The sequence below is a fragment of the Lepidochelys olivacea genome, assembly GCF_965140295.1.
Source record: "Lepidochelys olivacea isolate rLepOli2 genome assembly, chromosome: 21".
Classification (NCBI taxonomy): Eukaryota; Metazoa; Chordata; order Testudines; family Cheloniidae; genus Lepidochelys; species Lepidochelys olivacea.
In genome coordinates this window covers 18,322,888-18,339,333 of record NC_140431.1, presented here as the reverse complement: position 1 = coordinate 18,339,333, position 16,446 = coordinate 18,322,888, and the positions used below count along the sequence as shown (strand labels likewise).

General features: G+C 42.5%; 1 protein-coding gene across 3 annotated transcripts in view; it reads right to left on the bottom strand.

The window, feature by feature from the left end:
- IPO9 (importin 9) overlaps window positions 1-16,446 on the bottom strand; it is a 205,505-nt gene that overhangs the window by 174,921 nt on the left and 14,138 nt on the right. For all 3 annotated transcript variants that reach the window (XM_084611069.1, XM_084611070.1, XM_084611071.1), the window contains exon 2: window positions 6,863-6,924. In XM_084611069.1, coding sequence (XP_084467195.1) covers window positions 6,863-6,924 — 62 coding nt within the window. The remainder of the gene's footprint in view (window positions 1-6,862; window positions 6,925-16,446) is intronic.

The window sequence follows — 16,446 nt, the reverse complement described above, 5'->3', positions numbered from 1 at the left end:
ACTGGTTCTTGCTCACATACTCAGGGTCTGATTGAACACCATTTGTGGGGTTGGGAAGTAATTTCCCCCCAGGTCAGATTGGCAGTGACCCTGTGTGGTGTATCGGGGGTGGTGATGGTGATCTTCCCCTGCAGTGTGTGGATGTGGGTCACTTTCCAGGATTTACTGGGTATATCTCATTTAATCATTTCTCTGCCATTACGGGGGCCTCCTATTCTCTGCCTGTAGCACATAATAGTCTAGTCTCCTAGGGGATGTAATACTTTGGTCTAATTCCAGTTGCTGAGTTTAATGCAGGGTGCTCATGGCCTATGATATACAGGAGATCAGAACAGATGATCTGGTGGTCTCTTCCAGCCCTAAACGCTGACTCTGAGATATGGCAATTTCCTGTTTTATCATTAAAAACCCTTTCTGAATTCAGTTTAAATAGACTTTGGAGTCCATTGTATTAAAAACATAAAGTTTATGTATTATTGTGGAATTGTATGCAACTTCTATAAGGGAGACCTTGGGAAGGGTCAGAGCTTCAAAGGACCATGTGAAATAATGGGCCAGACATGAACGAACTTTATGAACCTGTAACCTTGGAAAACCCCTTTCATGGGGCTTGAAGGCTCTGTCACCTGCCAGAGCCCTTATTTGAATGAGGGGTGGTCTCTGGTAAGCTTATTAGCATGCATGTATTTTTTTTTAAATTGTTTTTATTATGTTTTCTCTGTAATGCTGTCACCTTAAGAAAAAGCATGCTTGCTTAGAAAGAGCAGTGTACTAACTTATACCTATGGGCAATTACACTGTTTATAGCCTCTGAAGAGCACGTAAAGCAGGACTCATTAGGCAGTCTGACTTGCTGAGGAACTCACTGAAGGAAGGAACTGGACAGCCTGGAAAACCCTGGTCAGGAGGGAGAGAAACGCAGGTCTCCACGCAAGAGACATGACAGCTGAGGAGCTGGGAGCAACAAGAGGGCTCCCTCAAAGGATTACGGAGGAAGAATATCGGTGTAGCTGACCTGAACTGTAACAATTAGTATTGTCCATTGTGACGGGGCAATATAGTAAAGTAGTGAGGAACAGGTATGTTAGCCCCAGGCTAAAGAAATCCCTGGTACCATGGTAACCAAATGGCAGTTGCTCCAGGTTAATCAAGATACCTGGGGCCAATTAAGATCCTTCTAGAAAGCAGTGGCAATAGCTAGGTTGATTGGGACACCTGAAACCAATCAACGACTGGCTGGAACTAGTTAAAAGCCTCCCAATTAGTCAGTGAGGGTGTGGGTGTCAGGAGGAAGCTATTGGAAGAACTAAGTAGTACTCACCATATCAGACACAAGGAAGGAGGCCCTGAGGTAAGGGTGAAGTGGAGCCTGAAGAAGTGTGGGCTGCTGTGGGGAAGTAGCCCAGGGATTTGTATGCATCCTGTTTCTAAAAGATCAGTCACCATAGCTGATACTATTAGGATCCCTGGACTGGAGCCCGAAGTAGAGGGCGGGCCCGGACTCCCGCCCCCGTTGCCTCCCTGATTAATCACTGAGACTGGGAGACAACAGAGACTGTGCAAGGGAGGATAGCTTCTCCTCACCTCCCTCGCTGGCTTATGATGAAAATGGCTCAGTAGACTGACCCTTGCCTCTAGAGAGAGAAGGGCTAAGTAGAGGGTCACAGTGAGCCTCTGAGGCTAGCGAAATCCGCCAGGAAACACGGGACCCACGGAGACAAGGACAGAGCTGTGTCACACCATATTAAACTTTAAAAGGAAATGGGACATTCTTGTCCAGGTATAATGCTGACAGAATAGGGATGCTGTAGATTTGTAGCATATTTTATAGACTTTAGCTACCAAAGTGACATTCAGAATCTGCACTTCAATTTTATTCCTTGTGATTAGCCACAGCCACTTCAACACCACTTCTCACTCTTCAACACACTGTTGATCTTCTAGCAAACTAAGCACTATATATCATCTTAATCACCGAGCTGCCTGAATTTGCAATTCTTCAAGGCAGAAGTATTCAATAAATATTTCTATTCTGAATTTGGGAAAAAATGATGTAGCCATGTCATATAGAATGATGCAACACTTTACATTCTGATAGTAACTCGGGAGGATGTTAATAAGAACGGCCATACTGGGTCAAACAAAAGGTCCATCTAGCCCCATATCCTGTCTTCTGACAGCAGCCAATGGCAGGGGCCCCAGAAGGAATGAACAGAACAGGTAATCATCAAGTGATCCATTCCCTGCTGCCAACTGGCAAGCAGAGGCTAGAGACACCATCCTTGCCCATCCTCGCTAATAGCCACTGATGAACCTATCCTCCATTAATTTATCTCGTTCTTTTTTGAATCCTGTTACACTGTTGGCCTTCACAACATCCTCTGGCAAAGAGTTCCACAAGTTGACTATGCGTTGTGTGACGAAATACTTCCTTTTGTTTGTTTTAAACCTGCTGTCTATTAATTTCATTTGGTGACCCCCTAGTTCTTGTGTTCTGAGAGGGAGTAAATAACACTTCCTTATTTATTTTCTCCAAAACAGTCATGATTTTATAGACCTAAATCATATCCCCCCTTAGTTGTCTCTTTTCCAAGCTGAAAAGACCCAGTTTTATTAATCTCTCCTCACAGAGCAGCTACAAAACAACAGCTACAAAAGTTAGATATTTTTAACTCAGAAGACCAGGATAACTTGTTTCCAAGAGTTTTACAAGAGCTGCCGAGGAATTCTCTGGACTGGAAGTTGATTTTCAATAACTCTTGGAATACCGGGGAAATTCCAGAAGACTGGGAGAAAGCTAATGTCATATCAAGATTTAAAAGAGGTAAATGGGACACCTCTCAGATAATTACAGGCCTGTCAGCTTGATACTGATCCTGGACAAAACAATGAAGCAGCTGATATAGGTCTTGATTAATAAAGAATTAAAGGAGGATAATATAAATTATCACCAATCAACATGGCTTCATGGACAATAGATCTTGTCAAACTAACTTGACTAGACAGATACATAGATAAGGATTACAAGTTTGGTTGATAGAGGTAACAGTATCAGAGGGGTAGCCATGTTAGTCTGTATCCACAAAAACAATGAGGAGTCCGGTGGCACCATAAAGACTAACAGATTTATTTGGGCATAAGCTTTCGTGGGTAAAAACCCACTTCTTCAGATGCATGATGTGTTGTTGTAATATACCTAGACTTCTGTAAGGCATTTAACTTGGTATTGTATGACGTTTTGACTAAAACTAGAATGATAGAAAATGAACACATTAAATAGACTAAAAACTGGCTGACAGGTCCCAAAACATACTTGTAAACAGGGAATCATCATTAAGCAGGTGCATTTTCTGTGGGGTCCTGCAGAGATTGGTACTTGGCTCTGATCTACTTATTTTTTAATCAATGACTTAGAAGAAAAACTAAGCACTGATTAAATTTTCAGGTGATGAAGATTGGGGGAGTGGTAAATAATAGAGAGGACAGGTCACTGATACAGAGGGATCTGGACTGCTTGGTAAGCTGGGACCAAGCAAACAATAAGTGTTTCAATACAGCCAACTGAAAGGTCATACATCTAACAACAAAGAATGTAGGCTGTACTTACAGGATGAGGAATTCTAATCTGGGAAGCAATGATTCTGAAAGACTTGGGAGTCATGATGGATAATCAGCTGAACATGAGCTCCCATTGCAACACTACAGCTGAAAGAGCTAATGTGATGCTTAGATGTATCAACTGGATTACCTAGTAGCAATAGGGAGATCATACAATTACTGTATTTGGCACAGGTGCAACCACTACCACTATACTGTGTTAATAAATTGGAGGGAGTTCAGTGAAGAGCCACAATTACAGAATTGGAATACATCCCTTATACTCAAAGACTCAAGGAGCTTAATTTATCTTAAAAGAAAAAAGTTAAGGGGTCACTTGATCATAGTCTGAGTACCTACACAGGGAACAAATTTGATAATAGAGAGCTCTTCAGCCTAGCAGACAAAGGTATATAACAAGATCCCATGGCTGGCAAAGGTGCAAATTTTTAACAGTGAGGTTAATTATCTATTGGAACAATTTACCAAGGATTTTGCTGAACTGTGTTGGCAATTTTTAAATCAAGACTGGATTTTTTTCTAAAAGACCGGCTCTAGTTCAATCCGGAATTAATTCAAGGAATTCCTATAAAATCATAGAATATCAGGGTTGGAAGGGATCTCAGGAGGTCATCTAGCCCAACCCCCTGCTCAAAGAAGGACCTAATCCCTAACTAAATCATCCCAGCCAGGGCTTTGTCAAGCCTGACCTTAAAAACCTCTAAGGAAGGAGGTTCCACCACCGCCCGAGCTAATGCTTTCCACTGCATCACCACCCTCCTAGTGAAGAAGTTTTTCCTAATATCCAACTAAACCTCCCCCACTGCAACTTGAGACCATTGTTCCTTCTTCTGTCATCTGCTACCAATGAGAACAGCCTCGATCTATCCTCTTTGGAACCCTCTTTCAGGAAGTTGAAAGCAGCTATCAAATCCCCCCTCATTCTTCTCTTCTGCAGACTAAATAATTCCAGTTCCCTCAGCCTCTCCTCATAAATCATGTGCTCCAGCCCCCTAATAATTTTTGTTGCCCTCCTCTAGACTCTTTTCAATTTTTCCACATACTTCTTGTAGCGAGGGGCCCAAAACTGGACACAGTACTCCAGATGAGGTATCACCAATGCCGAATAGAGGGGAATGATTATGTCCCTTGATCTGCTGGCAATGCTCCTACTTATACACCCCAAAATGCTGTTAGCCTTCTTGGCAACAAGGGCAAACTGTTGACTCATATCCAGCTTCTTGTCCACTGTAACCCCTAGGTCCTTTTCTGCAGAACTGCTGCCTAGCCACTAGCTCCCTAGTCTGTAGCAGTGCACAGGATTCTTCTGTCCTAAGTGCAGGACTCTGCACTTGTCCTTGTTGAACCTCATCAGATTTCTTTCGGCCCAATCCTCTAATTTGTCTAGGACCCTCTGTATCCTATCCCTACACTCCAGCATATCTACCACTCCTCCCAGTTTAGTGTCATCTGCAAACTTGCTGGGGGTGTAATCCATGCCATCCTCCAGATCATTAATGAAGATATTGAACAAAACCAGCCCCAGGACCGACCCTAGGGGCACTCCGCTGGATACTGGCTGTCACTAGACATGGAGCCATTGATCACTACCCACTGAGCCCGATGATCTAGCCAGCTTTCTATCCACCTTATAGTCCATTCATCCAGCCCATACTTCTTTATATTGCTGGCAAGAATACTGTGGGAGACCGTATCAAAGGCTTTGCTAAAGTCAAGGAATAACAAGTCCACTGCTATGTCCTGTGGTATGCAGAAGGGGTCAGAATAAATTATCACAATGGCCCCTTCTGGGCTTATCTATGAACCTGTAGACCAGGGGTTCTCAAACTGTGGTACATGTACCACCTGTGGCATGTAAACTTGATGTTCCATCTATTCACTTTACAATAATTTAAGAAAGCAGTATGTGAAGCAATAAAATTTGAGACCTGCTGTTTTAAACCATTACAAAGCAGATTTTTACTACTTTGCTATCTGTTTTCTGTGTTGTGGTAACATCCGTGCTTACAATCTATAAGACCCTGCTCTGCTGTCAGCCTGGTGAGAAACTCGATGAAGCATTTAAGGCACTGCCCCCTCTCCTTAGCGGCTTGCCACACACTTCTCCCCAGAGGAAATATTCCAGAGCTACAGAAATAGAGTACATAATCCTGCATTCCCCAGCTAGCCCCTGGTTGAGCCAATCCACCCTGGAAGGTGTACTGATGTTATCTCATTATGGGAAACATTTAGCAATGTAAGAAATTTGTTTTTCTGCTATGCAGCCACAACCATTGTGCATGTGGGCTCTGATCAGCAGCACTTGGACAATCTTCCTTTCCTCCCTATATGTGGTTAGAGGCTAAGGGAAAAGGTAAGGCAATAGGATGAGCAAAACTCATCTCAGAACCTCATGTCTAAAGGCAGCATTAGCCAATAATGCCTGGTTGAGGAGGCAGTACCTAGAGACAGTGTCAACTGAGCACCAGGTAGCTCAGCAGTGTTCAGGAACAGAGGCTCCCCCCTCTCAGCCCGGAAGCCGGCTACCACTCTGGCAGAATAGGCCTTGAGCTTCTTAGGACAGGGAAGATCTGCTAAAGCATAACAATGCTAGGTATGATCCAGTAACAGGTGACATGAGATACCATTCCCTCCAACATGGAAATCCTCAAAAAGGATGAAAACTGAACAGGATTTCTAGATGTCACAGAAAGATGATAAGACAATGCTATCCTGCTCACTGATGCCACCCTGTACATAGATTCTATTCTACAGAGGTACTTATACCACCATCACCACTTTAGTGTCTGAGTATCAAATGTACCAAGCTTGAACAGCATTATGATGAGAGTTAGTCACACATGGATAAGGGTCATGTGATTTTTGACAAAAACAAATTGAAAAGAAGATGGAGTAATGCTAATTGGAAAACAATACCTGACTTCTCCCTGCACACAAATAGCAAGAACAATGTGCTACTGAAGAAGCCAGAAAGAAAAAGTTTCCCATTCCCACATCCCCACACTAGTTCCCCAGTCCTCATATCAGTTACCGAAAAAAGCTATTATGTAGTTTTGGTTATTATAAATCTGATTAAGTGCTGAGCGCAAGAACATTCTCATTGCTACATGTTCCTACAGATTAGATTGATAGAGAAATAGTATTTAATTTTACGTTTTTTAAAAAGGAAATACAAGTGGCCAGTTTATAAAACAACAAAAGTTATAATCCATCTCTTCTCTACAGCATGCTTGGGAAGACTCACCTGACGAATGGCCAGTACTCCCTGGGGATCTACAGTCAGTTCTGCTAAATGAACGCCAAATTCTGCAAGAAAGAATATCTAAAATGAGACTAAGAATAGAATATCTAATTGAGACCAAGAATAGAATTAACATTAGCACCAAGAGATTTAAGCCAACACAGTACAAATCACAAAAAGGATTTTAGCCTGCATCTTCTGGAAGGCACAATGATGACAAAGTGAGTTACATGCATGAAGGAGAAGACAGCCCCATAGAGTAGCTTCTCAGCTGAATTGACGGCATCCACATTCTCCCTCATATTCCCTACAGATTCCACTCCTCTTCCCAATAACCTATTTCCCTCTCTCAAACAGAGAGCTTTTTTAGAACTGTTTTTATACTAAGTGAAAGACTGTATGGACAAAACAAAACAAAACCCCCACATTTTGTTATCAATTTAAGTGACTATAGATTTATGTGCAAACAATGACATGTTGCTAATGACATTAAGTGAGCACCTGCACAGAAGCTATGAAAAAGATTCACAGATGGAGCTATATGTAGGGCCCTACCAAATTCATGGTCCATTTTGGACAATTTCAGTCATAGGATTTTAAAAATCGTAAATTTCATGATTTCAGCTATTTAAACATGTATCACTTCAAGTCTTCACCAGAAATGTGGGTCACATTCTGACCTTGACCTTATTAGCCTACATCAGCTTTGTCAAACAGGCCAGATTGTTAAAATGGACCTCTCCTGAGCCAAAATTATTTAAGAGGAGAAAAAGAGGGACCATAGGCTGACCACCAAAGGGCATCCTGTGTTTTGTAACACCTCAAGTCTTGTCAAACACACACCCTGTAACTGTTTCCCTGAAGTCCTATCTAGGAAGACTGTGGGATATCCTGAAAGACTCAGAAAAAAGCTATCAGAACATTGTGAGTGAACCTACCTCCACGTAACTGTGTCTGGGAAGACCAGACATTGCTACTGTTGGGCTGAGTTGGAGAAAGCATGTCTTCACAATAATGCCAACATTAAAGTAGCACAAGATTTTAATACATCTAGTCCCTTTACCCAAGTGATGACTTGGTTATTTTTAATGCTTCTCAGAAAATACACAACTGAGCTGCAGTCCAGTAAATGACTTAAGCGTACAACATATACTTGTCTTTCACTAAACAGTTTAACAGCAGTTTATGAATAATGCTAAGTCAATAAGCAATTGAAAGATGAGGCTGCAGATATTGCATTACATAGCTTAACCTATGACTATCTGAAACAAGAAACTGTAAACACCACAGGACAGTTCTCAGCACAGAAAGATTCTGAATGTTTAAACAATGCTGAAGTGACACATTTTGGAAGGTGACAAGAAACTGACAGTTTCTCAGAGAAGAAAGGGAGAAACCTGGATTCATTATTAATCATAGAATCATAGAATATCAGGGTTGGAAGGGACCCCAGAGGTCATCTAGTCCAACCCCCTGCTCGAAGCAGGACCAATTCCCAGTTAAATCATCCCAGCCAGGGCTTTCTCAAGCCTGACCTTAAAAACCTCTAAGGAAGGAGATTCTACCACCTCCCTAGGTAACGCATTCCACTGTTTCACCACCCTCCTAGTGAAAAAGTTTTTCCTAATATCCAATCTAAACCTCCCCCACTGCAACTTGAGACCATTACTCCTCGTTCTGTCATCTGCTACCATTGAGAACAGTCTAGAGCCATCCTCTTTGGAACCCCCTTTCAGGTACTTGAAAGCAGCTATCAAATTCCCCCTCATTCTTCTCTTCTGCAGGCTAAACAATCCCAGCTCCCTCAGCCTCTCCTCATAACTCATGTGTTCTAGACCCCTAATCATTTTTGTTGCCCTTCGCTGGACTCTCTCCAATTTATCCACATCCTTCTTGAAGTGTGGGGCCCAAAACTGGACACAGTACTCCAGATGAGGCCTCACCAATGTCGAATAGAGGGGAACGATCACGTCCCTCGATCTGCTCGCTATGCCCCTACTTATACATCCCAAAATGCCATTGGCCTTCTTGGCAACAAGGGCACACTGCTGACTCAGATCCAGCTTCTCGTCCACTGTCACCCCTAGGTCCTTTTCCGCAGAACAGCTGCCTAGCCATTCGGTCCCTAGTCTGTAGCTGTGCATTGGGTTCTTCCGTCCTAAGTGCAGGACCCTGCACTTATCCTTATTGAACCTCATCAGATTTCTTTTGGCCCAATCCTCCAATTTGTCTAGGTCCTTCTGTATCCTATGTATCCTTTGTCTAGGTCCTTCTGTATCATCCGCAAATTTGCTGAGTGCGCAATCCACACCATCCTCCAGATCATTTATGAAGATATTGAACAAAACTGGCCCCAGGACCGACCCTTGGGGTACTCCACTTGATACCGGCTGCCAACTAGACATGGAGCCATTGATCACTACCCGTTGAGCCCGACAATCTAGCCAGCTTTCTACCCACCTTATAGTGCATTCATCCAGCCCATACTTCCTTAACTTGCTGACAAGAATACTGTGGGAGACCATGTCAAAAGCTTTGCTAAAGTCAAGAAACAATACATCCACTGCTTTCCCTTCATCCACAGAACCAGTAATCTCATCATAAAAGGCAATTAGATTAGTCAGGCATGACCTTCCCTTGGTGAATCCATGCTGGCTGTTCCTGATCACTTTCCTCTCATGCAAGTGCGTCAGGATTGATTCTTTGAGGACCTGCTCCATGATTTTTCCAGGGACTGAGGTGAGGCTGACTGGCCTGTAGTTCCCAGGATCCTCCTCCTTCCCTTTTTTAAAGTTGGGCACTACATTAGCCTTTTTCCAGTCATCCGGGACTTCCCCGGTTCGCCACGAGTTTTCAAAGATAATGGCCAATGGCTCTGCAATCACAGCCGCCAATTCCTTCAGCACTCTCGGATGCAACTCGTCCGGCCCCATGGACTTGTGCACGTCCAGCTTTTCTAAATAGTCCCTAACCACCTCTATCTCCACAGAGGGCTGGCCATCTCTTCCCCATTTTGTGATGCCCAGCGCAGCAGTCTGGGAGCTGATCTTGTTAGTGAAAACAGAGGCAAAAAAAGCATTGAGTACCTTAGCTTTTTCCACATCCTCTGTCACTAGGTTGCCTCCCTCCTTCAGTAAGGGGCCCACACATTCCTTGGCTTTCTTCTTGTTGCCAACATACCTGAAGAAACCCTTCTTGGTACTCTTGACATCTCTGGCTAGCTGCAGCTCCAGGTGCGATTTGGCCCTCCTGATATCATTCCTACATGCCCGAGCAATATTTTTATACTCTTCCCTGGTCATATGTCCAACCTTCCACTTCTTGTAAGCTTCTTTTTTATGTTTAAGATCCGCTAGGATTTCACCATTAAGCCAAGCTGGTCGCCTGCCATATTTACTATTCTTTCGACTCATTGGGATGGTTTGTCCCTGTAACCTCAACAGGGATTCCTTGAAATACAGCCAGCTCTCCTGGACTCCTTTCCCCTTCCCCCTTCAAGTTAGTCCCCCAGGGGATCCTGAGGGACTAACTATCTTTACCGCTGTTTGAACAGTTAGTTAAAAAGGCACAGAAAACTACAGGCACTGGTGAATCTATATAAAAAGTTTCCAGGATTATCACTCTAAAACCTCAAATGTCTAAGTCAGCGTGAAGCAATAAAAACAGCTGCAAGCATGGTTGACAGCTCTTTCTTCAGAATATCACCAGATTCAACCATCACTAGTATCTGTAGTCTGTTACTGTTCAATTTGCTGCACATAACCCTCTTTTACTCAAGGTGCTAGACACATCACTTGCCCTCCTCCCATATGAATACATCACTGTTGAATCCCCCTGCTCCCCAGGAATTCTCTCCCCACCCGCCCTGAACCCTGGCAATTCCTAGTCATCCCAGCTGCTTCCCACTCTCACCAGCCCTTTTACCCAGTTGGCCTCTGAGCTTTCAGATAAATAAATAAAAATTGAATGTATTTATTTTACACACACACACACACACACACACACACCCCAACGAACCACATGCATCCGTCGAAGTGGGTATTCACCCACAGAAGCTTATGCTCCCAATATGTCTGTTAGTCTATAAGGTGCCACAGGACTCTGTCACTTTTACAGATCCAGACTAACACAGCTACCCTTCTGATACTTGACAACTAAGATAGAAATTCCAGAGTTTCATACTCTGGAAGTTTACATGGTTCCCCTCCTCATTTAAAAAAAAGTGTAAAAAAAGTTATTGCCATATCCCAGATAATTTACAGTTGATTTAAAGAACTAGATTCACCAGTTTGGTGTAGCTACTTTGCACTGTTCCAGTCATGCAAAGCAGACACAGAGTAACAGTACATCTAGCTCTAAAAACTTTTAAAATAAAATCAGTATTTTTAATATCTTCAACTAACTGGAGATATCACATGGTAGCAGTCTTTGGGACTTCTGTTTGTATGACATTTTAAATAACCAGGGAAACTTCTAGACAAAAAAACTGCTAACCTGGTGTTAATGTTGAGAGTATATATGAATAGTTTAAAGAATGTTGTAATTATCCCAGAAACAAGTATTTACCAACCCCTGAAGTCACAGTTTGATGTATTTTTTAAAGTTTAACCTTAGGTTAAACAAGACAACTTCAATTCTGCCCCACAGTGACACTTTGCAATAACCGCATGATTATGCGTAAGGCATTTTAGTATTTGTAGCCCCAGAGTAAATTAAACTGATTTTTAAAGGTTTTCTCCTGTGGCATCACTAAAGAACAGAGTTAAGGTTATTTGGGTGCGCCTTAACTGCCCATCTTCAGACCTTCATATATTTGGATTTCTTTTAGGTTTAACGCTAACTTTGAATTTCTGTGCCTTATGCTGCTTGTTTTGGGACATGATTAGAAGATTGCTATGATGAATATTGTAATGGTAAAACATACATAACCTCAACCTTAACTCCATCTAAACAGTTTTTTGTTTGGGAATATATAAAGAGAAGGAACTGGACATTTTTGAAATAAAACACAAAAAATTAAGTAACTTCAAGTCCCCGCACTTTATTATTAATGTTCATTAATCTTTTTCACAGTAATTATTTCTCTTTGCGGGCATACAACAAGCCAAACTCATGTCTGGCAATGAAATCCTAACTGTTCTTAATATTTAAGCTTTTCATTTGCATTCTAGCAATGAGTGCTCTAATTATGATAATATAAAAAACTTTTTGATCAACACAGAACGAAACTCCACTTCATAGAAAAAGTGAACAAAACCTTGCAGTTGGGGGGGTAGGGGGGTGGAGGGATAGCTCAGTGGTTTGAGCACTGGCCTGCTAAACACAGGGTTGTAAGTTCAATCCTTGAGGGGGCCATTTGGGGATCTGGGGCAAAAATTGGGGGATTGGTCCTGCTTTGAGCAGGGGGTTGGACTAGATGACCTCCTGAGGTCCCTTCCCAACCCTTATATTCTATGATTCTATGGAATTGCTACTGATTCTTCCATGAAATATAAAGATCAAATCCTTGTTTTAAACTTAGTCAGTCTGTACCCATGACAGGCCACAAGTGTCCCATTTTAAATATGTCACAATAGTTACAGAATGACCTTCACATTTCTTGTTGTGTCAATCACAAGCATGTGTACCTCCTACCAGACAGTCCCATATCCATCATTCTACTCCCCACAAGCCTTTTTATTTTAAATACATACTGCATAAAAATGACAAGCAAAATTTGAAGAATGGTATAAATAAGTATAGCATGCCTATGCCCCTTTCAGGGAAACTGATACTGCACTACTTTGATGGGATGTTTGTTTAGTGCTTTAAGAGATCCTCAGCAGGGGTGGTACGTCCCACCCAAAGGAAGCTGACGTGCTGTGGGAGTTCTAAGCAGAATTATGGAGCCATTCAGGCTAGAGGCATACCCTTAGACACCTCAACTGTAAGCTGTTTACAAGAGTATTTGTGGAACCAAAAACATGGCTAATAAAAAAAAAACCTGCACAACTAGCCTTTATCTGAGTGCAGGCTCCATCAGTTCGGCTCAGTGAATACCATATGCCAAGGAGCGAGTCTTGATCCTCCAAGGGCTCTCCTTTGCAGAAGGCCAATGTTTACACTATACTGGAAGAGATCCAGAAAATCTCAGATGAGAACCAGAAACAAACATCTGCTCTTGACTCCAAATTAATGGGATTATTTCATGACCACTAACTATTTGTACCTATGCAGACTAAGAAATACAATCAAATTTCATGCTTCCAGGCATAACCAAACATCATACAGGGGTCAAAAACAATATTCACCTGTGCCCAGCGGTAGGAAAACTTGTTAGATGTATCAAGGACCTATTCACCTTCCTCTGAAGGATCAGATATTGAACAGTTCTGAAGGCAGAATGCCAGACTAGACTGAAACTGGTTCAGCGAAGCCTATTTAAGAAGTTAATCCTACTACCGACCAAGGTTAATGTAGAAGTCCACGTGGGGGATCACAGGGCCCAGATGAGCTGGATGGAAGGCAAAGATCCCAAACTGCTAAAATAGCAAACTGTAAAAGATCCCAAACTGTATAAATAGCAACAAAAATGGGAGGAAAATCTGACATGCCCAAAAAAACCCAACAACAATACATTTAGCAAACCCACCAATCCCTGGTTATCAACACAAATTTGAAGCTCAATTTATTGTCTTCCATGGAAAATGATTACCAAGAACACTATTCCCAAGTATAAGAAACCCTTCAACACCAAGACAAACCATTTGATAGACACTAAATGAAAGACTTTTTCAACTTAAGTGTCTTCCACTGAAAACAGGAAAGAGATCAAATTCTCACTACATGGCACAATAAGACACAGAACATGAAGGATACATTCTTAACATTCTCCAGAGTGGAGCTTATCATACAAGTAAAGATGTTACCACTGCTTCCAGTGAAGGAGGCCACCATTCCACACAGGAAAGAAAAATAAAATTATGCAGGGCCACTGTTTGCAGCAAAGTTCAAGATATGCTCTCATGGCAAAAGCAGAGTTTTCTAAAATAACTAAACAGACAAGGTGCAACCTGGAATTGGGGTACTGCTGAGCCCTCTGTTTTACCAATCTAGGTTCCCTCTCACACTGTGGTATTGTGACAAGTGGCACAGCCCTCCAAGCTTGCCCTCACACAAACATCCACAGGCAAGGGCCACATCCAGCTGTGTTCATGAATGCTCTGGCCAGCCACTGCATGAACCAACAATACAGAGGTTTCAGAGTAACAGCCATGTTAGTCTGTATTCGCAAAAAGAAAAGGAGTACTTGTGGCACCTTAGAGACTAACCAATTTATTTGAACATAAGCTTTCGTGAGCTACAGCTTACTTCATCGGACGCATACTGTGGAAACTGCAGAAGACATTATATACACAGAGACCATGAAACAATACCTAAAGTCAGAAATCCCAGAAGTCACCTACTACAGGACAGGCCTAACAAAGAAAATAACAGAACGCCACTAGCCGTCACCTTCAGCCCCCAATAAAACCCCTCCAACGCATTATTAAGGATCTACAACCTATCCTGAAGGATGACCAAACACTCTCACAAATCTTGGGAGACAGGCCAGGCCTTGCCTACAGACAGCCCCCCAACCTGAAGCAAATACTCACCAGGAACCACATACCACACAACAGAACCACTAACCCAGGAACCTATCCTTGCAACAAAGCCCGTGGCCAACTGTGCCCACATATCTATTCAGGGGACACCATCAAAGGGCCTAATAACATCAGCCACACTATCAGAGGCTCGTTCACCTGCACATCCACCAATGTGATATATGCCATCATGTGCCAGCAATGCCCCTCTGCCATGTACATTGGTCAAACTGGACAGTCTCTACGTAAAAGAATAAATGGACACAAATCAGATGTCAAGAATTATAACATTCATAAACCAGTCGGAGAACACTTCAATCTCTCTGGTCATGCTATTTACAGACATGAAGGTCGCTATCTTAAAACAAAAAAACTTCAAATCCAGACTCCAGCGAGAAACTGCTGAATTGGAATTCATTTGCAAATTGGATACTATTAATTTAGGCTTAAATAGAGACTGGGAGTGGCTAAGTCATTATGCAAGGTAGCCTATTTCCCCTTGTTTTTTCCTACCCCCCCCCCCCCAGACGTTCTGGTTAAACTTGGATTTATGCTGGAAATGGCCCACCTTCATTATCATACACATTGTAAGGAGAGTGGTCAGTTTGGATGAGCTATTACCAGCAGGAGAGTTAGTTTGTGGGGGAGGGGTGTGTGAGAAAACCTGGATTTGTGCTGAAAATGGCCCACCTTGATTATCATGCACATTGTAGGGAGAGTGGTCACTTTGGATAAGCTATTACCAGCAGGAGAGTGAGTTTGTGTGTGTGTGGTTTTGGAAAAAGGGTGGGGGGGGATGAGAAAACCTGGATTTGTGCTGGAAATGGCCCACCTTGATTATCATACACATTGCAAGGAGAGTGATCACTTTAGATAAGCTATTACCAGCAGGAGAGTGGGGTGGGAGGAGGTATTGTTTCATGGTCTCTGTGTATATAATGTCTTCTGCAGTTTCCACAGTATGCATCCGATGAAGTGAGCTGTAGCTCACGAAAGCTTACGCTCAAATAAATTGGTTAGTCTCTAAGGTGCCACAAATACTCCTTTTCTTTCAACCATAGAGAGGCTCCAGACAAAATACCCACAGCTCCCCAGCCTAGAACCCCAGAGCTGTATCATCCTGCCCTGGTCAAAAGCCTAACCAGTATGAATCTATTACCCAGTCCGCCCCTCCCTCGATGTAGAGAGGACAATGCGCCAGCCCACCCTGTTCCTGAGCAAATTTCCCTTTGCACTTGAAACACCACAGTATTTTAGGTAAAAATATGAAAGATTTATTAACTACAGAAAGGTAGATTAAGTGACTATAAATAATAGCAAACAGAGCAAAGAGAGTTACCTAAGAAATAAACAAAAGCGCAATTTAAGCCTGATTCAAATCCTACGTAGTGTGTAAGTGTCTCACCCTGTTAGATAGTACAAGCAATTTGTAGATGTTTCATACACAGGTCGGGTTTCCTTCTTTCCCGCCTCAGACCAGCATTTTCCCAGTTCCAAGCCTTTGTTATTCCAGAGGTATTTCCAGGTGTTGAGTTGTGGGGAAAGTGAGGCCCATTGGCTCCCTTTTATAGCTTCTTTCATAAGGCGGGAACCCCTTTGTCCCAGCCGAGTTTGTGGAAAAAAACAGGTACCAAAATGGAGTTCAGTATCATGTGATCTAGTCACATGCCCTTGCATACTTCGATGAGTCATGGCAGCCATTATCCATAGGCTGACTGAAACATCCCCAGAACAGTTCATCTGGTGAAGATGAGCTTTCCCCATGGCCCACTGTTTTGGTGATGGTCCATTCAATTTGAATGGGCCATTCACAGTGTGCTGTCAGACTGTGTGCATTACCCAGGTGCAAGCACATTTGAAATACAAATACATAGTTAATATTCACAACTCCAGATACAAAAATGATACATTCATACAAACAAGATATTCATAATTGACCAACCATAACTTTTCCATAGACAC